The 26,022-nt window shown below is 37.5% G+C and overlaps 3 protein-coding genes across 8 annotated transcripts; 2 read left to right on the top strand and 1 right to left on the bottom strand.

Annotated features, from left to right (window-relative positions):
- Nucleotides 1-2,782: 2,782 nt before the first annotated feature.
- On the top strand, nt 2,783-17,046 carry LOC135628803 (uncharacterized). Of its 6 annotated transcripts, none has more exons than XM_065135720.1 (21): nt 2,783-3,088; nt 3,522-3,555; nt 3,650-3,762; nt 3,867-3,927; nt 4,250-4,286; nt 5,864-5,994; nt 6,084-6,191; nt 6,271-6,361; nt 7,376-7,509; nt 9,697-9,836; nt 10,008-10,058; nt 10,144-10,226; nt 10,307-10,361; nt 10,437-10,545; nt 11,291-11,828; nt 12,044-12,257; nt 12,341-12,411; nt 13,937-14,105; nt 14,185-14,314; nt 15,085-15,551; nt 15,638-17,046. In XM_065135720.1, the coding sequence occupies exons 3-21, from the start codon at nt 3,652-3,654 to the stop codon at nt 15,890-15,892; spliced, it is 2,955 nt and encodes a 984-aa protein (XP_064991792.1). In that variant the 5' UTR covers nt 2,783-3,088; nt 3,522-3,555; nt 3,650-3,651; the 3' UTR covers nt 15,893-17,046. The 6 variants fall into 6 exon arrangements, with proteins under 6 accessions (XP_064991792.1, XP_064991791.1, XP_064991788.1 ...); XM_065135716.1 differs by having other exon boundaries at nt 2,785-3,088; nt 15,629-17,046; XM_065135718.1 differs by having other exon boundaries at nt 2,785-3,088; nt 6,093-6,191; nt 15,629-17,046.
- On the top strand, nt 16,426-17,046 carry LOC103983795 (protein RESPONSE TO LOW SULFUR 4). Its single transcript, XM_009401081.3, has one exon. It carries the CDS (start codon nt 16,620-16,622, stop codon nt 16,992-16,994), a length of 375 nt encoding a protein of 124 aa, XP_009399356.2. The 5' UTR covers nt 16,426-16,619; the 3' UTR covers nt 16,995-17,046.
- A 1,001-nt stretch (nt 17,047-18,047) lies between these two features.
- LOC135628806 (phosphatidate cytidylyltransferase 5, chloroplastic-like) lies at nt 18,048-25,888 on the bottom strand. Its single transcript, XM_065135723.1, has 7 exons — nt 25,491-25,888; nt 25,121-25,398; nt 24,150-24,340; nt 22,266-22,390; nt 21,841-21,974; nt 19,498-19,613; nt 18,048-18,500 (listed from the first exon to the last, which is right to left on the bottom strand). Exons 1-7 carry the CDS (start codon nt 25,752-25,754, stop codon nt 18,409-18,411), a joined length of 1,200 nt encoding a protein of 399 aa, XP_064991795.1. The 5' UTR covers nt 25,755-25,888; the 3' UTR covers nt 18,048-18,408.
- Nucleotides 25,889-26,022: the final 134 nt, after the last annotated feature.

The following is a 26,022-nucleotide window of genomic DNA, read 5'->3' on the forward strand; positions in this document are numbered from 1 at the left end:
CCGCTGAAGGATCATCGCCTGCAACGACACATATTTCTCTGCATTACTTTCCATTTCTTTTTCCGCTCAATGGATGCTCGCCCGAGCAATGAGCACCTCACCTCATGGAAATGTGTGTACGTTCAAGATACTCCCCTTAATTTGTATGCTTTTCGGAGTGGCTGCGTTGTATGGCCTTGGTTCGAACTCGGAAGAATTGGCTTCGTAATGGTGACAGCAATCATCACAGATGACTGCTTCAACAGCGGAAAAAGGAATGATCAGTCCTCTCCGAGGAATTCGCTAGAAGAGGAAAAGTAATTTCTGAGCTGACTCGGTGATCTCCGTGTTTCACTATGTTGTTTACTGGTCCAAAACTAAAGTGTGTGAGTGGGAGGAGGAGCCGACAGCTATTGCATGGTTTCCACGCGTTTGTCTCTGCAGGGAGTTCAGGTGCCAATCACCAAAGCAGCTTTGGCAAAAGCCTAAGATAACGATGATCCACTTCCGTTTGCCTGGGAGCACATGGCTGCTGATACTTACCGCAGCAAAAGGAAAGCCTGCAAGATCGATAGAAATACCATGTCAGAGGTGATGGAGAAGACGATAATTCTGGTGGCGTGCTTGAGGGCGACCTGCACTACGTACAGAAGCAGCAGGATCACCTGGAGAATTCCTTCTGGGGATCGGTTCGCCAGGGGAAGGTATTGACTTCAGAGATCAAATATAAAACGATAGTGGGGGCTTTATATATGCTCGAGAGTTATCCCTGAGGTGACAGATCTGATAAGATAAATACTTTTTTTTTTGTTGAATCAAATTCATATTTATTATTATAGCTTCTTTCGGAAAAATATCTTTATGATTGATTTTTATTGTTTGTAGATCATTAAACTGTTAAATTATTTACCATGCAGAGTCATAGTTACATTCTTACGAGCCACCAAATGTTGAGCTACCATATGCTTTATTACTAATAAATGAGATAAAGGAGTCATGACTTGCTAAGCGACCACATACTACTAAGATATGTTTCGAGCTATACCAATTATAATTTTCTTTGAGATAATTAGATAATAAATTTATTTTAATTTATTTTTTATTATACAATAAGCAACTCAAATCTCGAATATATGTATAGATGATGTTAGAGAAGAACAATCAGAAGCCATGTGAATACAAAAATTATGAAATATATCTTGAGACACTTAAAGAGATTCGTGATGTTAGTACAAGAACATGAGATTTAGCTAATGCAATCCAATAAAATGGTGTCCAAATAACTTGAAAAATATTTATACTGACGATAAAAATACTTGTGATACAAACCTATTATAATAAAATAATATACATATAGTTTCTATGAATAAAGAGTCATAGGGAGGGTGAAAGAAAGAGAAGAGAAACAGAAAGTCAAGAAGAAATTAGAGAAATATAAGGAGGTGAACATAAAAGGATTTGTGAATCTTCTTTAGTTATAAAGGTCAAACCTTTATAACTATTATATTGAAAGTAATTATTATATTTTATGAAAAAAATAATTATTATATTGAAAGTAAATTCTTAATAGAAAAAGATTAAAGATAAAATTAGTTCAAGTGATAATAATCTTATACAAGCTTAAGTGAGTAATATATTATTTACCATGCAAGTCATAGTTACATTCTTACGAGGCATCAAATGTTGAGGTACCATATGCTTTATTACTAATAGATGAGGTAAAGGAGTTATGACTTACTAAGCGACCACATACTACTAAGATATGTTTCGAGCTATACCAATTATAGTTTTATTTGAGATAATCAGGTAATAAATTATTTAAATTTATTTTTTATTATATATTAAGTAATTCAAACCTCTAATATATGTATAAATGATGTTAGAGAAGAACAGTAAGAAGTCATGTAAACTTCAATAGCCTGAATATAAAAATTGTGAAACATGTCTTGAGACACTTAAGATTCGAGATTTAGCTGATGCAATCCAATAAAATGATGCCCAAACAACTTAAAAAATATTTGTATTGATGATATAAATACCTTGAATACAAACCTATTATAATAAAATAATATGCATACAATTTGTATGAATAAGGAGCCATAGGAGGGCGAAAGAGAAGAGGAGCTGATATAAAAACTAGAAATTAGAGAAATATAAGGAGGTGAACCTAAAAGGATTTGTGGATCTTCTCTAAGGCCAAACCTTGAAGTAAAAAGATATTTTATGAAAAAAAAGATAATTATTATATTGAAAGTAAATTCTTAATAGAAAAAGATTAAAGATAAAGTTAGTTCAGATGAAGAAGTGATAATAATCTTATACAAACTTAAGTCATTATCGTGAGTAATATATTATTTATTTAGAGTTTCATTGTACATAATTAAAATTTTTTATTATTTATCTATTAAATATAAGATAATAAACCAAATCATTTGATTTCTTTCATATTATGGTTTATCAACTCAAATAATGAGATGCGTACATCACCTTAGTTTACGTTACTTCATGAAGTTGATAGATTTCAAGAGGATGTAATATAATCTTTCAAAATTAGGAAAAACCTTAGGATATATATATATATATATATGGTATTCGGAGGTGATTTCGATCCCATTTCCCGGTTCGGTGTTTTCTCAATGCGTCTGTTATCCAGTCAAATGTGAATCGAATTCGGTCAATGAACCGGGCCCAAATTGAAATTCCCATCCATATGAAGCCAGGTTCCCTGAGAGCTCGGTCCTGGTCCAGTCGTACATTGGATTTGTAATTGAACCGGGAAGATGCAAACCCTTTGAACCGCGAGGTTTGAGAGAACCAGTCGGACAGCGGGCGGTTTATGTACTCGCCGAGCCCTAGCCTGCTATCCCGACGCCCCAACGGACAGTCGTTCTTCCCTCGCGGCCGCGATCACCCACGGCGCTCCACCGCAACTTCTCCTTGCTCCCCATCATCGGCTTACCATTCACGCCGCACCGTTGGTTTACCCAGCATCGCCGCGACCTCATCGACGCTTCGACTTTGGGGACGTTGCCATCTTTACCGATCTTTTAACCTCCTCCTACCAACCATCTAACCGCGTTGCCAGTGTGTTGGCTACGAGCACTCAAAGGTAAGCTCTGGAAGGGGGATAGCTGTTCTATCGCCAGTTGTTTGCTGAAATGCTTTTGGTAGCATGCAGGTTTTGATTCGACGTTCTAATGTGCAAAAGAACTAGTGCGATTGGGTTTACCCATACGGGCTATTCGATACTACAATTGTATCCCAAGCATGAAGAGGCCCTCTTCTATGCTTGCTTATAAGAAAACTAAATCTCTTGACCAACACACTAAACCCTAATATGTGGTCTCTGTTCTATACCGGTCCCTGATCCTGAAGCCTATGAAGTAAATCAGTAGCATATACTGTTTAGTTTCTTCAATTAATTTCTTTCCTGATGTAAACTTCATGATAATTTTTGTTATAAATTTCAAAATTTGCTGCTATATGTTTGCATTAGTTTCTTATTTCAAGTTTCTTGGTTGTTTTTCCTTTCTGCATGACAGGGATAGCATATTTGTAGCAGGCTAATAAGTTCATGTGAGCTTCTAGGACTTGCTTAAATCCTGTTTTTACCTTTTCTCCTCCCCTCCTGAAAGGGGGAAAGAATAATCTTTTCTGGTGGTCAATGCAGAAATGGGGAAGAGGAAACGGGATGAGAACTCTGGTCAGAAGAATGCAGGTGGTGTGCACTGTCCCTCCACTATCTTTGTTTCCAACCTCCCCTACTCATTTAAGTCCTCAGAGGTATTCATGTATATAATTTGCTGTAGCTTTGTTGAAGTTTCTCACTTGTCCGCATCTTGGTCTGAAGCTTATATAATTTTTGTGGTTCTTCTGTTCATTCTTAGCTAGAGGCATTGTTCAGCGAAGTTGGACCTGTGAGGCGCTGCTTTATGGTCACTTCGAAGGGTAAGTATCTTGTATTCTTGATATTTGTAACTGATTATTTAGATTATTATGACTGGCCAGTTGGGTTTTATGATGATTGCTATAGTTTGGAATTAGAAGGACGTAAGTGAAACTAGGTTCATTAGGGATCGATGTTTGATGCAGTTGGCTTTTTGAGAAGTGATAGATTACTGGGGTGTCTTCCCATGTAGTCCACTGAAGCTTTTGAGTCTAAATTACTTAATGATTTCAAATTAGCTTCATTTACTCGGCTAATGTTTTGTGCGAATTAATGATAGTGCAATAATTTTGTTGACATTTGTGTACTTTCTCTTTTTTGCAGGATCAGAAGTGAGCCGGGGTTTTGGCTTTGTCCAATTGTAAGTTTGGCATTTAATAGCTGCTTTTAGCTAAAGTACAATGCAATAAGAAGCTGCTTCAACTTTTGAAGCTACCACTGAACAAAAAACTTAAAGCTTGTCTAATTACTCATTGTTTTTACTGCCATTATTTGTTATTTGGCATATATTATAGGCGTGATCCCTTTTTTTATTCCTTTCCAATTTGTTGTAACGGTTGGCCTTGTCATGTCACAACCACCTGTAGCTTGTTGGAGACCATGCACCGAAAGCCTAAAAAAGCCCTGCTGGTATGGAACTTAAAGCCCAAGTTTGTCACTTCACTTAAAAAATGACCTTAAGTACGATCCTGATCGACAAAAACTTTGAAACTGGTTGAACTTATTTGGCCTTTTGTAGAAGTGAACAGCTCCATCTTTGGGATCAATGAATTGTAAAACGAACAGCATATTGTTTTATTTTGGGATTTCTCCAGCAAATCAATCGTTTGGAGTAAAGTTTTGCTGCTTTTGTTCTCTTCAAAGATAAATGGTTGGATAAAGATCCATGTAGGTGGTAAAAAACAAACAAGAATGCGGCCTTGTTTCTTTTATTTTATGATTTGCATAAGTTGCTTGTAATTGAACTAAACTTTATCTTAGACATGTTGATTCTCTGAAGCTCTTGCACTGTTGTGCATTCATAATCACTAGGAGCAGTGAATGCCAATCCTCATATAGAATGCATCAATACACATACGACAGTGACGTACTAATATGACATGGGTTCTGGACATGATTTTAATTTTTATGATTCTGATTTTTTTAATGTCTTTTCAGTGTCTTAAAAACCTGTGCCACCATTGGTCTATGAGTTATTTCCTTTCAGATATTCATATTTGCTGTGAAATGATTATTGACTTAGTATCAAGTTTCGCTGTTTTGGGTATTGGATCCATCTTGGCAATTTGTCGGGCCGGTCTATACCTGTGTACTGACACATGGTACACTGGTGTGTACTGGTGTTTCTCAGAGGAAAAAAAAGAGGGAGAAGAGTTAAGGGTGGTGGAGGAATAGAGTAGGAAAGAGGTGGAAGGAGGAAGGAAGAAGTGGTGGAGGAAATGGAAGAAGAAGGAAGAAGAGGTGGTGAAGAGGTGGCAGCGTACCTGAGAAGAAGAAGGAACATCGCCAGCAACGTTGTATGTGAGAAGAGGGCTCGCGTTTGTGAGCCCTAATTTGGCTTTTTTTAATTTTTGATGTCAAGTTGGATGGCCCCATCACTTTTTATTATTATTTTTATTATTTTAACTGGACTATCCGAAATGGGGGTGGTCCACGTATTAACCGACACCCGGATCGGTATGTACCACCCATCCTATATCGTTTTGGGTGGTACAACAGTCCATGCTTGTTTTTTTTTCTTTTTAAGTTTGCATTTGTAAGCTATCTGATGGCTCTTAAATTGTGCTGAGTTTCTTTAGTGAAGTTGAAAGGATTTACTGTATTCAACCAGTCTTTGTCATTAGTCTCAATTAAAAAAAGGAAAAAGAATACCACTGTTCATTGTCTGCAATACTTGATCATCCATTATACTACTAAATTTGGTTTTATGAGTTTCAGTGCCACTGTTGAAGATGCTGAGCGTTCAATTCAACTTAAAAATAGGTTGGCTGTAGATGGTAGAAAAATAAGTGTCAAACTTGCAAAGCATCGCCTTCCTCTTGAGGAACGCCAGCAAAAGGCAAAGAATGGTTACACCACTCTCCTGAACTTGATGCTTAACAGTTTCGTTTCTTGTACGTTCATAGTACTGTAGTCTTGATGATATCTTATTCTGCAGTGCATTCAGATGATATAGATACCAAACATAATGAGATTCTTCATTCAACAAGTGTGACTGAGCATAAAGGATGTTTACGGGCACAAGACACAGGAAGTTATACAACAAGTATTCGATCTTTATTCTTTTATTACTATGATATGGTCTTAGAGCCGTTGGTCTTGTCTAAAATCGATAACTGTTGTAGAACCACCAAGAAGCATTGTAGATGATGGCAAAGGAATTTTGTTAGCAAGCAAGGACCCAACTGTTGAATTTCCAGGCTCAGAAAAGCAGAGGTAAAGCTGGTGTTACAACCTTGAGGATCTCATGTATTTGCATCCTGGATTATTTGATAACTACCATACAAATACAATTCAAAAGCAAATTTCATACTAGCAATCAATTTTATTTAATCTGTTCTTTCTTTTTATGTATCATTTGCTATAGTAAAAGCCTTCCTGCAGCTATCTGTTCTACCAGCTCTCTAAGAGAAGTTCTTTTCAATAACTCATGGGTGACCTTATGTGCTATGACCAGACAAATTTGTTGTGAATCTTTTAAACATGACAGTATACTATTCATGTACCAGGCAGTATGAAATGGAATCACATTAATGTATGTCAATGGATGTCAATGGAATCACTGTGAGACGTATAGGATACTATTCATGTATGTCAATGGAATCACATTAATCAAAGTTAAATGTCTTATATGGGTTTCACTTATGTAGTAAGCATATGAAATATCCACTGTCATTCTTCTCAGAAAAAAGAAAAAAAAGGTATCGTTGATGGTTTTATAAGCAATTAACTTGGCTTTGAGATTTGACGTGTTTGGAGAACAAAAATTCCAGAATGCTAAAAGAAGTTCTTTCAAGTTGTCTGGAAATCAAATCAGATGGTTTATTCTCTCATGACCTGAAAAATCTAGGTTTAAGTTTGAGAGCTTCTAGAGCTAGTGGAAATAGTGGGTGAAGATGGATTACATTGAAGAACAACATTAATACTATTAGATTTGCTTGGTTGGATTCCTGAAACTAAATGTGATTTGAGATTGTTTCTGAAAATTATTAGGCCTTATTTCAGATTGCAATCCTTATTGAGACCTTTAAACTTTGAACATATGAATTAATAATCTAAGGAAAACCATTGCATTACTAAAAGTGTGATAAGCTTGGTTTGCCTTTTTGAATTTGAACACCTGATTTTTTTTCCGTTTTAATGATCTTAATTTCTTAAATTCAGTATACTTGCAATTCTTTTTTAGTAAGCTATTGTATCAATCATCTGCTTTTTGTTGAAATGGACCAGGGTTGCTAGAACAGTAATATTTGGTAATCTAGTTAACTCTGAGATGGCAGCCGATGTCTTTCAGCAGGCTGGAGAAGTCGGCACCATATGCTCAATTAGTTATCCTCTTCCAAAAGAAGAACTAAAACTACATGGTCAGTAGTTTTTTGTTTTCAATTCTATATGACATTGATGTTTCTATTAAGTTGAATAACTGATCATGCCAAATATTGTGTTTCTAAATTATCATGTAGATTTCATGCTAAACTGTTACTAGTTTTATATTAATTTTAGTAATACAAGGAATCATATTAAAATGGAAGAAATGGTTTGCACGTGATATGCTATAAAATATTCATTTTCGGCAGTCTTGTGAAGGCCCTACCATTGGCATGATAGGTTCAAGTTTTCAAAGTTCAAACAAACATGATTTTTTGCTTCTCCACATACACCTACCTCTCCTTCACCAGAAAGTTAGGTTTCGATATATGATTTTATTGATCATTTAAACTTTTTTTATCAGACCGATGCATATTTTTTTGCTTTTCTATAAGGTGACACTTTTTGCATGTGGTTAAATTCTCTCCACTTTTGCCTTGTAATATACATGTATTGACATCTTTTGCTCTATAATCTACCTGCATTGATGGAAAACTTTCGGATGGGGATGATTACCTCTTCCCAATTGATGGTGACATGCCATTTCTTTAATCATGGTTAGTTTATTGCAAGTTGTAACTATTATTAGACACCTAAAATATGATTTTCCACATCTTTACTTGAACAAAGTTAACTATTTTAAGCCTAAGTGTTCAACTTAGGAAAGTAGTGGTTATACCAAGCCAAGCTTTGCTAATGAATTTTAAAGTGAAAATTCTGATACTTGGTGGACAAGAGAATTATCTGGATCTGACCATGTTTGTCCATTTGCTAGTCATAGATGTGCTTGTTTTAGGAGCTGAAATTTGAAGCTACATTGATGCCCAGATGGAGCATGTAATATTTAGAAATTGAATACCAAGAAATCAGGAGGGAAAAAAAATCCTAAAATAAGGTCTTTTTTTTTTTAAAATTTTGACTCATTATTTTGGTCCCTTTTTTCAGAATAGCGGTATGTACCCATGTACCGGTAGTGACCTGTATGCACAACATGATGTTCCTTGCCATATTCTTAATTTGAGATATAGGCGGGATCATTTTTCTAAACTAGTAGAAGTCATGCTTTCATACATTGAGTTGTTGTTCCTACAATGCTTCCAACTCGTACAGGTTTAAAATTTGGTATGCTGATGTCAGGTTTCTTCTAGTAAGATCATGTTAGACTGATTGATCCTGATTTTAAAAACCCTCATTTTTTTGGGGATTAATTGGATCGATTGATTTTTTGGTTGGTTTCTGGCTGTTCTGGTTGGTTTGCCAAATCCAGCCTGAGGCCTGTCTTAATGGTAAGGCCAGTTATTTACTGGTTAATCCAGTTTCTATCATTTCTACCAATCTATTAATCCTGTTTGATTTCTCGAAATTTCACTGGTCCATGCTTGTTCCAGATCATTTTGGAGAAATAGGATCTGACTATCCTATTCAGTTGAACCTCATTCCAAATCCTATAATCGATCCTGGTGTTAATGCTATAGACCTTAGAGATCAGAAGGCAATGCAAAAAAGTAAAGGCCTTGGTCTGTTGGAGCACATTTGTAGAAATATAAGGGCTCTGTAGTGAATGTGGATGTTTGTTGGTGGTTCTGGATATTTAATTGTATCTCTAGGTTATCCAGCAACAATTGTTAATTCCATTGTATTTTGAGATGTTAATAGAACTGAAGATACTAAATCAAATATTGGTTGATATAGTAAATGCATCCCAAAGAACATCACTGATAGTAGTTGTCATAGTTTTCCTGCAGGTGTGTTCTTATGTACCATTTTTGTTATTGCATTTGGTGTGAACTTAACTGGGTGCTATTACAGAATATTTGCATCTGATAGTATCTGATTTTTCAGGTTTACAGTGTACCAATTTCATGTGGACACATCTATATTTAGTTTACTCTGGCTGCTCTTCATAACTAAACTGTAAAGCAAAGCATATGAGTTTCGCATATCTTTGGTTTGGGTCTGATCAACTGAACACTGAATCTTAATTGGATGTCTGAAGTCACATTTCATTTCTGTGGATATATAGAACTTCACTCTGTACAAAGCCTGATCTCACCTAGAACTTTTGAATGAGTTCGACCTTGTTTTGATGACAAAAAAAGCTTCTAAATCATGGACACCAAATCATGGTGTTGGAATGCTTGATGTTCTTCACTTCCAGAAGTAATTGGTGATATTCTTTTTAGGGCTTGCTCGAGATGGTTGTAAGTCAGAAGCTGCAGCAGTACTTTATACGACTGTCAAATCCGCACGTTTTTCTGTTACAAAGTTACATCAACAAGAGATAAAGGGTGCATGTGTTTGGGCTCGCCAATTGGGTGGGGAGGTATAAATTCTATTTGTACAAACCCTGAAGATGTCATTGATTTTTATTGTCTTACATTGAATGTGGATTGCATAATATGTGTAGAACAAGACTTATGAAGTCTTCCTGTTATTATTTTTCCAATGTATTCCTGATGCAGTTTTTGGAATTGTTTATTTTGTTTTGATGCAGGGTTCAAAAGCTAGAAAGTGGAGAGTAATTGTTAGGAATTTGCCATTTAAGGTGCTTGATGTTGTCTTGCTTACCAATTACCTATTTTCCACTTCTTATTATCTTGAACATCATGTAATTCAAGAACTGAATGCAGGCTACAGTCAATGAGATAAGAGAAATATTTAGCTCAGCAGGGTTTGTGTGGGATGTGTTGATCCCACATAAGTCAGATGAAGGGTATTTCCTTCTCTCTCTCTCTCTCTCCTTTTCTAATTTAATTGACTATTAGTATGTTGAATTTTTCTTTCCCTTTTCAGAGTTTCAAAAGGTTTTGCTTTTGTTTCTTTCACATGCAAACAAGATGCAGAAAATGTACGGTCAGTTGTATGTTGCTGTTATTTAAGTGCATGTTACTGTTAATTCAGCACTAAATTCTTTCTTTTTTAGGCCATTAAAAATATTAATGGGCGAGTAATTGCAAAACGAACTGTTGCTGTTGATTGGGCAGTTTCAAAAAGAGTATATTCAGTTGCAACTGCTGCTGCTTCAGGGGAAGGTAAGTCCACTGCTTTACTTTCATAATACTAACAGATATTCTAGTTTTGCTGTACAAGAATGAACAATTGTAAGCTCTTCATTTAATATGATGTTGGTATAATGAAGTGATAGATCAATGAGCATCAACATAAAATAAAGGTGTCATTCTGTTGCATGTGATCTGGATAAATTTTATCCAATCCATTGAAGATATAACATGTCATTTCCCTCATTTAGGAAGCGTACACATCTCTTGTTATCTGCAGTATCTTTTGCTGTCAAATTTTGCATGCTGTTTATATCTTGCTCTCTTTTTTCTAAAATTGTTGTAGACAGGATGTCTCTCGTTGCTACAAATCAAATGCAACTTAATGCTGCTGACTGCAAAAGTTGGCCATTTCACACCTGAAGTATTATTTAGGAATAACCTCAGTTTTTTGTAGATGAGCTGCTGCAGGAACTACATTCATCATCAACATAATCATGTGGTTTCGGTAGTTTACCATTCTTGACTATTAGTGTGATATTCTTGCAGTATTAATTTCTAATTGATGATTATGGATTGTCTATCATGGTTATGGTAGGATACAGGACAGCACACATTTGTCTATAGATTGTCAAATTTATCTTTTTCCCCTTTTTCTTCTCAGTTACAGAAAGGAGTTTTGTGGTTATTTATTTGATAAGAACAAAATCTTTTGATATTTTTGTCATTTTTAATGAAGATTTGGAAATGGCTTTTGTTGAATAAATTTAATTTACAGGATTCCAGGATGACAGTGACAATGAGAGTAAATCTGAAAGTGATAGTGAAGTTGATAGAGATAACGTGAGTACAGTTGACATGGGTACAGATGAAGTCAATCTTGATGGGCCTGTGATTGAAAAGTTGACCGAGACTAATGAGAATGAAGTTATCCCCATTGAAGTTGATTTCAGGTCAGAGGCAGAAGTTGCTAGAAAGATCCTGGATAACTTGATCAGATCATCCACCAGCGTATCTGATGCAACTCATGGTTCAGATTCCAGGACAGCTGAAAGTATTACCGAGTCTTGGACCTCACATCATGCTGGACATGAGGAACCTCCCTTGCCTATAAAGAAAGATGGAATAGTTGGAAACAAAGTTGGCAAAGGATCAGAAGCTGAAGTTCAAGAACTTGGGAAAAGAGACAAGGATTTAGATAGAACTATTTTTATAAGCAACCTTCCCTTTGAAATTGATAGTGAGGAGGTGAAAGAGAGATTCTCTTCCTTTGGGAAGGTGCAATCATTTTTTCCTGTCCTCCACAAACTTACCAAGTATGTAAAGATCTATATTTCTGATTTTGTTGTTTATGTTTTACCAGTGTATTTAATAACTAAGAAATATGTATGTTTCTACATGAGTTATATGGAACACACAATCCTATATATTTTATATAGTTAATATGTCATGGTTGCTTCTTAAATGACTCATATTTAACACCCGATGGCTTTATTTTTTAAAGTTAATATGGTCATGGTTGCTTCTGCAGGCGACCCAGAGGAACTGCCTTTTTAATATTTGATAGCCCAGCTGCGGCAGATTCCGCGATTTCTGCAGCAAATGCTGCACTTGGTTTAGGCATCATTATGAAGGGAAGACCACTTAAAGTTTTGAAAGCTTTAGACAAGGAATCAGTTCACAAGAAAGAACTTCAAAATTTGAAGAATGAGGCCCATGACAGACGTAATTTATATCTAGCAAAGGTGTGGCTGTTTTTCAAGTTAATTTACTTCATGACTTTTAATGGATATATTACTGTAAGTTAATCTGCTTGTTCTTGAAGCAGGAAGGTGAGATTCTTGCTGGAACACCAGCTGCTGAAGGTGTATCAGAGAGTGATATGAGAAAGCGTGAGATGTAAGTTGGTATCCTTAGCTCTTAGTTCATGATGATTTTTCTGCCGTTGGTTGGGTAATTGGATTACATGGCAATTTCTGTTTAGTGTCTGATTTTACTTTTTGCCTCTGGTCGTTCTCATCAGATATATCATGTACCGTATCTCTAACTGTCAGCCTGCCATTGCAGTAAAATTCTTCTTACTGCATGTTACTCTTTTGGAGTGAAACTGATATTACATATTTACCTGCAGACTTAATTTTATAGTTCAAGTATCTTGCATTAAAACATTGGCCCACCACCCACGTGAAACAACTAAACCAATGATTTAAAAAGGTGCTCGGGCGAGGTGAGGCTTGAGCTCCTCGTTTAAGGGTTAGGTGGCACGCTTTAATGAGAGCTCAGGTGCTCGGCGCTTCGGGCGAGCGCTTGGTTGATATAAGGCGATCGAACCGCTTAAATTTGCGTTACTAACGCACATAGTTATATCAGCACGCGACCCCGACTCCTAACCCTATGCATGTTTCTCTTTTTGTTTTCACCGCCGACAATTTCTCCCTTTGTGTTTGCCGCTGACAATTTCTGCCTCTGCCTCTGCTACCAATGGTTTCTCCTGTTGCCTCCGAGTCTTCCTCTGTCGCCGACCAATTCTTCTCAGCTTCCGCTACTGTCCGCTGTCACTGCCTCTGTCCACTGCTTGCTGCTGTCCGCGACACGACTTCGTTGTCATTGCTACTGTTCCCTGCCTCTTGCCATCTGCGAATCCGCTGTCGCTGCCGCTGTCCACTGCCTCCTGTTGTGCCAACTCCGCATCTTTCGTTGCTGTCTGCTACCTACGACTCAGCTTCTCACCACCGTGACTTCTTCGGCCTCTACTCGTCCCTACTGCTGTTAACAGTAAATATACTATTAACAGTAGATTTTTAATTACTGTTCAAAATAATCTTTATTTATTAGATTAATAATATACTATTTAGATTAACACTGCTAATCATTGTTTTTAATTTAATATCATATTTTTTATTTAAATAATTATATTTATTAATTATATTTATTAATTATATTATATATTTATTATGTTTTAATATTTTAGAGTACCTCGTCCTGCTCGGGCGAGCGCTTAACGCCTTAGGTGTTTTAAGACCTTGGTGTCTTTTGGCGCCTAACACTTTTTAAATCACTAAACTAAACATAAAAGAAAGAGATTATTGATATCTTCTACACTATTAGTACGGAGAAATATCATAGATATATTCCACAGTTTAAATTATTGTGACCTTGTTTGCAGGCATCTTATGGTGGATTTCATAGTTTAATGGGCTTTAACTTTGGACTAGTTTCACAAAGCACATTTTTGCCTTCTCTTTATGCACATCAATATTTATGCACTCTGTTGATACAACGATATCTTTCTTGATCATAGTTTAATTCTTAATTTAGACTTTTGTTCTATATCATGTAACACAGATTTTTGTGACAACTAATTTTTGACTAGGTTAAAATTAGTCCTACAGCAAATTTGTTTTTAAAACAATCATTCATTCAGGTTGATAAAGAAGAAGGAAGAAATGCTGCAATCTCCAAAATTCCATGTATCAAGAACTAGATTAATTATCTACAATTTGCCAAAGACTATGACTACAGAAGAAGTGAAAAAACTGTGTGTAAATGCTGTTGTTTCCCGTGCTTCCAAGCAGAAACCTGTCATTCAAAAGGTTTGGTTTTATTTCTTACCAAGCTTTCAGTTTTTTGGTATGTTATATTACTTTAGTAACCTTAACACTGTTTGACCAGGTAAAGCTTCTGAAGGATGTGAAGAAAGGAAAAGTTGTTATAAAGAAACATTCACGTGGTGTAGGTTTTGTTGATTTCAAAGAACATCAGCATGCACTTGTGGCCCTGAGGGTTCTGAATAACAATCCTGGTAAGATATAATATGGTGTACAATTTTTTCCTTTAATATGATGGTGTATTGAGCAGGTTGCATAAATGGCCTACTGAGTAGCAAAATTGTGATTTTTTTGGTTAAATGTATATAGACAGTTGAAATGTTATCTCATGCATTCTAGATTAGTGTCTTCTGTTTTGGAACTAGTATATGGAATCTCTTTTACATGAGATAACATTTGAAAAGACTTGAGATAACTAGTATACTAGTATATGGAATCTCAGTTGAAATTGTGATTTTTCCATATATTAGCTCCATTTTTAAAAGAGATTCCATACAAAAATGTGGAACTAGTATCTTATCAAAATTGTGATCGCTGCCACATTTTTAATTCTCTTTTTCCATGTGGACTTCAATTCTTCTTCTTCAAAGCTCAGTAGACCAGGAGGAATCACATTCCTAATATTTGGAGCATGTCTCTATATATGTTCCGAATTATGGAATTACAAGTGTTATGTGTTTGATTAAAGATACATGTATATTTACATGTATATCTATCAACATTTACATTTGTCTTGTGATATCAACTATAGTGAGCACTACTACCTGGTACGGATGTTGGTTTAGTATGTGAAGAGAGCCCATATACGATTGAAGCTAAATGCAGACCATTAGGAGGTGTCTGTAGGTTCAAAAAACCCACTTGACCATATTTCAGCGTTTTATGCAGATTCTATTTAGTTTCAGAACCTTTAGGTTTGAACATCAGTCGCTGTACTAACTTCATTTGTATTTTGTTTTCTCAGAAACTTTTGGTCCTGATCATCGCCCTATTGTAGAGTTTGCTTTTGACAACATTCAGAAACTACGACAACAGAAAGCTAAACTGGATTCTATAAAGGAGAACAATGCTAAGTCAGAAGATGGGAAAAGAAATTTGCAACAAAGGTTTCCGACACAAACCACAGAGACAGACATAGATAAAGCGGGTAAGAAGTTAAAAAATGCAAAGCACCAGAGGATGCAAAGGATATCATCCCAAGTATCTGAACCTAGTGAAGGGATGACAGTGGAGCTAGGGTCCCCTGAGGAGGACACTAATCCAGAAGTCAAGGCTGGGAAAAGTAAGCAGAATAAGCAACAGAAGAAGGCTTCAAAAGGTGGAAAGGCTGATTCACCCTCTAATTCTAAGCACATGAAGTCAGAGTCACAATCGAATTTGATGCAAGTAGGCACACATGCTAAAGAAAAGCAACTAAATAAGAAGAACCAGGTACAATTAGCATATCAACACTTTCTCTCCTTTTAAGTTTTGTAGGCAATCGAAAGATAATGATATGACCATTGCAGATGGAAAAGCCTATTGACAAGACAACAGTAACAATTCCTCGGAAAAGGAAGAGAAACACCAAACCTGATGGTGGTTCAGAACAACATAAGCCAGCTAGAAAAGCAAAGAGTAGAACGGACTCGTCAGGGGAGGAAATAGTCGATAAATTGGACATACTAATCGAGCAGTACCGTTCCAAATTTTCACACCATGATTCAAGCAAAACGAAAGATGCTACAAGTTCTGGTCATAAAGTCAGAAGATGGTTTGAGTCAGGTTCTTAATGTAAGCTCGATCAGGTTTTTCTTATCTCGCAATATAAAGCTTTGTGTTGGCTTATCCCAAGGTTGAGATGGATTCGTCCCCGCACTCAAACTTTTGTGTAGGACCAAATGTAACCAAGTAGTGGTGTTTTAATTTGGATTTTTTGATATTGGGGTTGGAAGTTCTACACTGAATTTTGTTGAGAATTTACTTGCCATGTGTTGTATCGCTCTCCGAAGAGGGGTCTTGTCATGCCTGAGAATGTTGCTGTTTCCTCTTGCTATATATGAGGTGGGTCCCGCTAAAAGCAGCAATGAGAACGAAACCTACTTTGTTCGGTGTCTCGGCGGAGGCAATGTATCATAGTTTTCTAGATGACGCCTTGTCTGACGTCATCCGCGATCCAGTTCGGGTGGGGCCTTCAGTCGGGGACCGTAAATATCTCTTATCGAGTGGGGCCGGCGGTCGTCGTAACCACCCGATCTCTTCAGGGGCCGTTCGCGAGGCCTCGGCGGTTCTAGACGCGCGTTCTGACGTGGTGACGTGCCCACCTGGTCCTTCCCTTCGCCCCGGATACATTGAACCGGGACATGTTTTCCGTTCCCATCCCCTTGCCCATATAGTCGGAGCCTCTTCCGCCTTCCATCGCCCAACGAAATCGGTCCTCATTTCGATCGACCACCAAATTGGGATTCCCAATTGTCGTCCCATCTCCTTCTGTCATCACAGGCAAGAGAACCCGGCGGGATGGCTCCTGCAATGGCTGTACACACCGAAAGCGCCGGAAGGCAAGGCCTAGATCTGGGGAAGGCGGCGCCTGCGTCGGAGGTGGAGGAGCTGAAGCGGCGGAACTCGGAGCTGGAGCAGGAGGTGAGAGAGCGAAGGGCGAGGGAGGAGGAGGTGCGGGCGGAGTTGGTGCAGACGAGGGCGCGGCTGAGGGTGGCGGAGGAGGCAGAGGAGAGCCTGTGCGCGCAGTTGGGAGAGCTGGAGGCCGAGGCCGTCGCCCACGCCCGTGCCTGCTACCTCCGCATCAAGGAGCTCTCCGACCAGCTCGAGCTCGCACGCCGCGCCATCCTCACCCGATCCTCTTCCTCTCTTTCCTCGTTCTCCGATGGATCGTGATCCCGCTGTTTTGACGAGGAAAGGAGAACCCAATAGATTGTTCTATTTGTCACCCCCTCCGCATGCAGTAATGTCTAATATGAGTTTTTGATTTAAACAAATAATAATTAGTTTAAGTTACATAAAAAATAATCTAAAAATTTAAATAATTTTTTAATAAATAATTTAATATTAAGGAATATAAGCACAAAATAAAGAGGGATTGAGTGATAAATAATCTGAACGAAGTAATTAAAAGAAATCAGTATGCTTATAAGCTCTAAGTGTCCAAAGTGATTGCATGGGAATCAAGTTGGTTAATAAGCACATTCAAAGTATGACATCCCACCATTTTTGGACCACTTCCAATGATAAGACTAAAAGAAGACTCCACAATGCTCTCTCCCACAAGAAAGTGAACAAGAATTATTGTGGATAGAGATGACACAAGTGTTTCTTTCTCATCTTTCTTCTCAGAAAACAGAAGGAAATGTGAAATCACCCGTTGACCTCTTCATCCTCTTTAGGTTGATCTTCCTTGGATTCTCAAAACCAAATGTGAAATCACCCGTTTCACATCCTCAATCCTTATTTTTCTCCCAGATTGTGCCGAGAAACCTAGGAATCATGATGAGGTTTCGTTCTCTATGCTACTGAGATCGTGCCAATTTGTCTATAATTAACTTTGTTGCTTCATGTAATCAAATTCCTTCCAATTGGAGATATATGCTGCTAATTGTCCGTTTGTTTCTTTTCCATCATCATCAAGAAGGGGAAGCTATTGAAAGACACCATCGAGATAAATCAAGATAGGGGTTTAGATCTTCTACTTTCTTATCTATCTTATATTTCTTTCTCACCGAGTCTAATCATAAAAGATATATAGAGATCAACAATTAAGATCATCCAAGTATGATTAATATGGTTCGATATTTTCCAAAGAATATACTAAATGCACCAAAATAAAAATGCATGATATAAATCAAGTCAGTAATTTTTAGATCTTAAAATAGACCCTCAGTTCATCTAATTAAAAGTATATTTACATTTTAAGCTAACTAATAATTTGCGGTATTGGCAATAAATATTGTATGAGCTCATCATTATTGTTTTCACTGTATAATACAGATGTTTAGATGATGATGAGTTTATACACAGTGTGATCCTCTCAGGTTTTGTGAGCAGCGGCGTCATACCGGAGAATAATGAAAACAATAATCTAATATGTGAGAGAAAAAAAATAATGTGCCATCTGCAGCAGTGAGATGCTACCTTCAACCAAAACAATGTACTTACAACTAGCAAACTGGTTCCAAAACTTCCTTCCTCTTGAGAGTGCCATATTCTTTCCTGTTTCAGATGCAGTTGCTTATTCTCACTTAGATTTCTTCCATGATGAAAACTTGAACACTCCTCAGCATCTGAATCTTGCCGACTAAACACCAAAGAGAGGTAGCATAATCTTGACAAAGGAGTAACAAAGAGCACCAGTGAACACATAGCTGTCCACCCTATCAAGGATACCTCCTGCACATATAAGAAACTTTTTCTTAGGTCTTAAAATAGTCTGTAAAGGAACTCCAGATCTTAATTGCATTGTATTAAACATCGGAAAGGGGAGCGTGAAAAGAAAAAGGTGAAGAAGGATCACAGCAGATTGTTTTCTCAATGCAGACTCAAGCCGTGGAAAATGTGTCATTAAATTTAGAAAGGAGTAGGAAAATGAAGAAGGGGGAGGCATTTAGCAACCAGTAAAAAAATGATAAAAGTGACCTCTAAATTCACCATAAGAACTAATAGCATAACACAACATGAAATTAAAGTGGACAGTAAAAAAAGAAAAAAGAATCACTAGAACAGAAAAGATAGTGTTGTCTCTTCTTGGTACAAGTTATGAGGGATCTCCTAGGAGGCATTCCAATCCTTGAGTCACTATGATGATGATGAGCACAACTTATTAGAGAACCAATGCAACTAACCAAATATCTCACGTAAATACACAAAAGATGTTAGCTAACTTGGCTGGTAAAGACATTGACAGTCCATCGCAAGGTCACATAATCAAATGAGTATACGTTGCTTAGCAGTTGGACTGAAAGGAACTGCAAAATTTTTCAGTCTAAATCTTTGGACCTTTAAGGTTTAGATGATTTAATGATGAATGGATGTAATCTTAAGCTCTGCAAATTGAGTGTTCTTATCTAGACTCTGACTTCTTGTTCAGTAAATTTCATTCAGTTTTTGTTGGGACACCTTGTTCTTTCTTGTTCTTATCTAAGAGGGGAGTTGGAAAAATGGGCCTCAAAAAATAAAAAAAGAAAACACGCATGCACAATGGGCCTAATGTTGTTTGGAAGAGTATACAGATTTGTGAGAAGGAACCAACCAGTCAAGATAGTCCAAGGCATACTAGTCCTGATATGGGTTTTGTTACCGAGTGATGATGCATCATTAATATCTTTGGGTGCTAAATCTGATGTGGCTATCAACAATAAGTTCATGCATCTTTGAGAAAGAACAATACCATGTCCAGGAATTAGAGATCCCGAATCTTTAACACCAGCATCACGTTTAATCATGGATTCGATCAGGTCACCAAACAAAGACCCCATGAAGTTTAGAACTCCAAAACCCGATGCACTGATGACAATGAAAAGTATTAACATAATGCATATTTCAATTAAAGAAATTGAATAAATATCTAACCAAATGAAAAGCAAGAATTGAGAAAATAGCAGGAGAGTAAATACAACATTCAACCTCCTGATTAATTAACTTGAAGTTTCTGGAGTTAATTGTTCATCAAATGTCATGGAAGGCATACTAGAAGCAACATTTTGAATACCTACTATGAATGCCAAGGGCATATCACCTGCGAAAAGAACATTATACAAAGGACGGAAGTAGAAAACCAAATGCAATCTTGCCTAATAACTGATGACTTTCAGGGTGATACCAAATAACTACCAGTAGTTTTTGACGAATCCCAACCAAAAAATGACAACTAAAAAATAAAAATCCAAAACCAAATGCATATTGACCTGGCTGATCTTTACTGATCCCAATCCTAAAACCTGCGGTTCTTTCCAAACCTAACCACCACTCATGAAATTTGGTCAACATTGATTCACGTCAATAAACTAAAGCATACTCAAGGACATTCTTCGAAAAAATAACTGCTATATGATATGTTCAACTGCTAAATGACAGAATTTACACAACCGACAAACTAAGCACCATTAAAGTCATCATTTTGCCAATTCAAGCCACATTTACCCAGTGTTTTAAAAAACACTAGGCATTAAACTAAGGTCCAAAAATGTCCGAGGTGCTATGTGCTCGCCCAAGCAAAGTGAGGTACTATAAAATATTAAAATATAAAAAATATAATATAACTGATAAATATGATAATATAAATAAAAATATGACATTAAATTAAAAAGATCTAAAGTATCAAGTTACATTATTGATCTTCTAATAACAAAAATGTCAAAAAACTCAAAACAATAAAGCTTTACATCAAATTCAATCAGCATCATAATTAACATTGTCATTTTCAAACATAACAATGCTAAATAGAGACTATTATATGGTAATAGTAGTTAACACTTAACAGTAATTTTAATATCAGTTAAGGATTAACAATCTATTGTTAATAGTATTTAATCCACTGTTAACAATAGTTAGAGGGGTAGAAAAGAGTCACCAACGATGAAATGTGCAAAAGGAGAGGGCGGTGGTGACAAAGGAACTTTTGGACGACGACAATGATGGTAGAGGAAGTTGTGGACGACGACAATAGTGATAGAGAAAGCTTCAGACGGCGACAGTGACAACGGTATAAGTTGCAGATGACAATGTTATGGGTGAAGGAAGCTTGAGATGTGTCTGTTGATGGCAGAGGAAGCTACGGTCCTATCCCTTGGCGGTGGAAGGAGTTGCACACAAAAGCGACTACGGCGGAGGGAACTTGAAAGCTAGACCTTTGGACCCATCCGTCGATGGTAGAGGAAGCGTCGGACCTATGTGTCGGCGACAGCGGCTGCGCACGAAGGCAGTAGTGGGAGTAGAGGTTTGTCGGGGCAGCGAAGTAGGGTTTATGGGTCAAGGTCGCACGCAAGGGGGAGTGGGCCGGGGGGCAGGGTTTTATTGTTTTGCTTAGTTGGTTCAATCGAACCAGAGTTGATCATCTGGTTCAACTGAACCAGAGTTGATAACCTGGTTCAGTTGCTTTGCTTGAATTGGGCGCCCAAATAGCGCTTTACTGATGTGCATTGCCCGACTATTGTGCGAGGCGCTTGGGCCTCGCCTCACCTCACCTGAGCGCCTGGGCGCCTTTTCAGTGACTGGACACAATTTTGCTAAAGAAAATCTTATAAAACTATCCAATGGGTTAAAAAGATGTAACATAACTTACAAATTAGTGCACCAAGGAATAGCAGTTGAAACTTTTGAGGAACATAAAAACTGTGAGCCAGTTTTATGTTAATCAGCAATAAGAATCCCATATCAAAAAAATAGTCACAAAGGTAATGTACAGAAAATACAACGGAACAGGACCTCCCAGTCTCAAGTGTCAGTAGACTGCAATAATGTGTACGAGAATAGTGCAAGGAGACTATGCATGTAGGTCGACAACTAAACCAAACAAGAGTTAAGAGTGATAAGGCGGCAGCTCAAAATCAAATGAATTAGTCTTCTCTCATTTCCAAATAACAAAAAGGCCACGAGTGACATACTAAACAGGAAATGGATCAATCTTTAGATGATATAAAGCCAGTTCAGAGATTCAGGGTACGTACGAAGCACATGATAAAAAAAGCATGAAATTAGTGTAATATCAACTTCAATTCCTTTCCAATCTTACCTTAATAATGTTGTAGGCCAGCATAAAATCTTTGACAGCAGCGCAGCAGTCAATATACAGCCAGTAAGACCAGCAAAAGCTCCCTCCAAAGTCTTCTTTGGACTAATATTAGTAAGGGGTGTACGACCAAATGCCTACAAATTATAGAGAATGCATCTATTATCCTTGTAGCTTCTGAATATGATAAGTATGCATGTTATATCAAACACGGAAATTCTTCTGCCTCCTGTATGGGGAAAGAGAAGCAAAACTGAAATGCAAAGCAAGCAACAAGCTCTTATGCAAGTTCTGATACATAATTTAAAATTAGATATGACAGAAGTTTGTAGTCAAACAGTGTGCAATTACCACTTGCACAATAATGTGCATGTAAATGTGCCGTTGTGCATCAATTTGATTATGTTTAGCAAGTTAAAGAAATGTACCCTTCCACCTATAAAGGCAAATGTGTCTGCTGCAATTATGCTGCTAATAGATATCAAGGTTGCAACGAGTCCAACCGTCCAATGAGTTTGCCCACCAAGGACAACTGGCCATACACGTCCTAATTCTGTCAAACTATTGAAATAAGTCAACAAACTCTAAAATATCATAATAAATAATTAAATCATATAAGAAATAATTGGAAGAGTTAAGAAAGAAAACATATAAAACAGAGTGGAAAGTACATCAGAATAATATATAATGGGCCAAATTTGCAATCAATTCCTTAAACATACAAATAAGTGTTTCTCTGACCTCCCAATATCAGTTTATGAAACCACCCACTTTTATCCCATGAAAAGTCATTTAAATTTAATTTCGAGTAACCAATACACTTGAAAGCATTCTCCGTCTTAGAAGCTAATGTCAAGTAAATCACACATAGATTGGTCATCTCCATGCATTAGGTTTTTTTGATGTCAAATAAACTTCATGCCTATACCTTCTTATAGTCGATTGTTTTCCATTTGGTTGTATAGTCCTACAATTATGTATGTAAGTTGTCACTAATACATCTTCAAAATTGACTTCGAAAATTGTTCTTTTAACTTCTAAAGTTGTCACTAATTCTCTTAATTTAATTTTTATTTTTTCACAAACCTCAATAGTGATAAAAGATCCATATAGCTGACTGATCCCAAATAGTTAGGATTTTACGACTTCGTTGTTATTGTTGTGACATATCACTTATATTGATTGGTTTGAGATAATTCTTGTACAAATAGACTTGTTTGTACTTTTTGATTTAATTGCTTTTAAGACAAGTAATAAATATCCAAGCATTTTGTGTTACTCTAGAATATTGTAGTTTCACTTTTATTATAGCCAAGGTATGCAATGTTGATTTCCAATAATACGAAACTCACATTATGTGTAACTACTTCAGAATATGATGGTAACCTTATAAAAGTTCATTAGTAGGCTACCACCAAGGAGCCTGGTATACAACAAGTCCATCTCAAGGGTCCCCTGGTCTCTTTGATAACTACGATTTTAGTGAAAGTCATAATAAAATCGAACTTGACTTTCCTGTTGGTGTTTGTTTAATTGGAAAATAACTTTCTGAACTTAAGATACAGATACTTACAGTGGTACCATTGAAAATGACACTCTGGGTTCCTTAGACCAAGGATTGTCATGCCTACTGTGTCACCATGCACTATGTTAACTCTTTCAGACATGTTGAGGCCGGCATAGAGGCATGATGACCAGACAACATGAGATGATGCTATGATAAAGATATATCAACTGCCTGTGTGATGAAATGACAATCTTTGGACAAGACATCTGTTTCAATATCCTGTAAATAGCTTCAGAATTCTTTTGCATCAAAGTAAACTCAGAAGTGTCACTTTCTTTATTTTTTTCATTTGCATGGTACCAAACATTAAAAGTTATCAATTACAGTAAATGTCCATTTTAGGAGTGCCACTATCAATATTTGAAACTTGGACGCAATATAACAATGTTAGAGAATTTAATAACAACATTAGAGTATTTAATAGTCAAACCAACAGTAGGTCCGCATCTTATAATAATAGGATCTAGTGCTAAAGAAAGGCCCATGTATAAGCAATTTGATCTAGGTTTTTGCATTATTTTAGAATCGACTGAATTCACACACACAGATTGCTCTCATCTTATTAGTTTCTCTAATATCCTTAATGTCATTCAAAACAGTAAACTGCAGAAAACAGAATCTGATTGCAACTAACACTTGCTAAGCAGATAGCATGATAACTCAGGAGGCCCCTTCTAGTATATCAAAATGAAGTACTAAATACGAATTCAAAAGAGAAGGATAATGAAAAAGAACAATGGCATACTGGTGTTTAATGCAGGAACTGCCAGACCGCAACGAAGCTTCACCCAGAAACAAGGAAGATAACCACAGTAAAAGAGGCCGAAAACAGCACTACTTAGTTGTGCAAAACGTGGATTTCCTCTCTGTAGTACCAATGCCATTGCAACAATAAAAGCGGATGATGTGACTGAAACATCTATGTTACCAAAATACCTGGCCATCACAGAAAAATCATATAAATAATTATAGAAGAGTAATAAGCTAATGCAAACTACAGCCTATGATTAACGTTTCAAAGTTTCAACAATCATTTGGAAAGAAGAGTACTAGTGAGGTGACACTCGTAAACGTTCCTTGGGAATCAGAATACTTAAAATATCAACCATGTAGCAGCATAGCATATATATTTAAAATTTAATGCATCAGTGTTTTATATAGAGCTGTATCAATATTCATGCTTCACAGAGGAAGACGATGAGATGAAAAGCTTTGGATGAAATTGAGACGATGATCTTAGGTATCAATATTTTAGGTATTCCATCAATCTCAACATGTAGATTTTATCAGAAGATGTCTTTACTCCTCATGGTTGAATCTTAACAACTAGATTCGGAAGATTAATATTAACTATAGCAGACACAAGAAAACAATAGCACAAGTCAAGCATGATAATGCATAGTTCATAAAATGATAAACTCAAGTATAAACAAAAAATGAAGTGTGTGAACATGTAATTCTCAGTCCAGGAGAGTGCATTTCATCTGGAAATTTTCACTAAAATCATAATTTCAATTTTTTATTGAAAGACCACATCTTAACAAGCTTATTTATGATAACCCCACAAAAGCAGCTAAAAGTTTATTTCTTTCATGGTCATTTCGTGTTGTTCTAAGAGAAAGCATCAATTCATTGCTTCCCTTCTAACCAATAAAGGAAATCAGAGCTTTGATAGAGAAAGAAAAGACTGTGGGACATCACAGTTTTGGAACTTACAGAGTGAGAATGGGCATGAGAGCACAGATGACGGAGCAAACCCTCGACACGTATCTTGGTGGCGGTGTCATCCCGGCAGCAATCCCACGACTCCGGACCAACTCAAAGTACTCCCGGGCTGCGGCAAACACCGCGGCCGCCACCGCCACCGTGAACACCCATCCCCCAGCCACCACAACTCCTCCCGCACCCAGTCCGATGCCGAGCCCAAAGACCACCCGCTTCCGCAGCTGGCTCCCCTGCTTCCCGTGCTGCTCCGAAACCGTAGCCTCCACTCCCTGGACCGTCGGGCCAATAAATCTAAGGACACCACAATCGAATTGATGCCAATAACCGAAACTATAACTAGTAACAAGGGATCAACGAGCACCTCGAGAGCGTCCTCGTCGTAGTGGTCGGCCTCGGGCGCGGCGGAACCGCCGATGGGGAGGAAGGCGGCGGAGAGGCGGCGAGAGGGGCGGACTAGAAGGAGCCGGAAGCGGAGGACGGACGGCGGGCGGCGAGGGAGGGGGAAAGCCTTGGCGCAAAGGGAGAGGTGTAGTGGGAAGCGGGCGTAGCGGTCAACTTCGAGGAAGGCGGCGGCGGCCACGGCCATCGGGGGTTTCACAACAGGACGAGTCAGGGGCGGCAGCATTTGGGGAGGTGGGGGGCGCGGATTCCTGAGATATGGAGGTTAACTTCCCTCGCCGTCCGTCTCGCCTCCCTTCCTGTTAGGAAAGTGATGTTTCTGTTTTCTTCAGATTTGTTTGCGGAAGTTGGAAAACAATTCTGCCAGAATACATACTGAAGGGTTTGTGTGCGTATGTGTGCAGCGTGCGGGCGTCCCACATCACCTCCTAACGTATCTCTACCGATGTTGGAGTCTTAAATCGGAATCCATATGTGAACGTACGCATTATTTG

This window comes from Musa acuminata, chromosome BXJ3-1 (assembly GCF_036884655.1).
Source record: "Musa acuminata AAA Group cultivar baxijiao chromosome BXJ3-1, Cavendish_Baxijiao_AAA, whole genome shotgun sequence".
NCBI classification, from domain to species: Eukaryota; Viridiplantae; Streptophyta; class Magnoliopsida; order Zingiberales; family Musaceae; genus Musa; species Musa acuminata.

What these genes read in the sequence shown, in the direction of transcription:
- LOC135628803 (XM_065135716.1), top strand. Translation starts at nt 3,652, where the DNA reads ATGGGGAAGAGGAAACGGGATGAGAACTCTGGTCAGAAGAATGCAGGT. An exon ending in CTTTATGGTCACTTCGAAGG is followed by an intron (nt 3,928 to 4,249) that starts GTAAGTATCTTG and finishes TCTTTTTTGCAG; the next exon opens with GATCAGAAGTGAGCCGGGGT. An exon ending in AACTAAATAAGAAGAACCAG is followed by an intron (nt 15,552 to 15,628) that starts GTACAATTAGCA and finishes TGACCATTGCAG; the next exon opens with ATGGAAAAGCCTATTGACAA.
- LOC103983795 (XM_009401081.3), top strand. Translation starts at nt 16,620, where the DNA reads ATGGCTCCTGCAATGGCTGTACACACCGAAAGCGCCGGAAGGCAAGGC.
- LOC135628806 (XM_065135723.1), bottom strand. Translation starts at nt 25,754, where the DNA reads ATGCTGCCGCCCCTGACTCGTCCTGTTGTGAAACCCCCGATGGCCGTG. An exon ending in AGTTCCTGCATTAAACACCA is followed by an intron (nt 22,391 to 24,149) that starts GTATGCCATTGT and finishes ATAGTTTGACAG; the next exon opens with AATTAGGACGTGTATGGCCA. An exon ending in TGGCCTACAACATTATTAAG is followed by an intron (nt 19,614 to 21,840) that starts GTAAGATTGGAA and finishes CATTGTCATCAG; the next exon opens with TGCATCGGGTTTTGGAGTTC.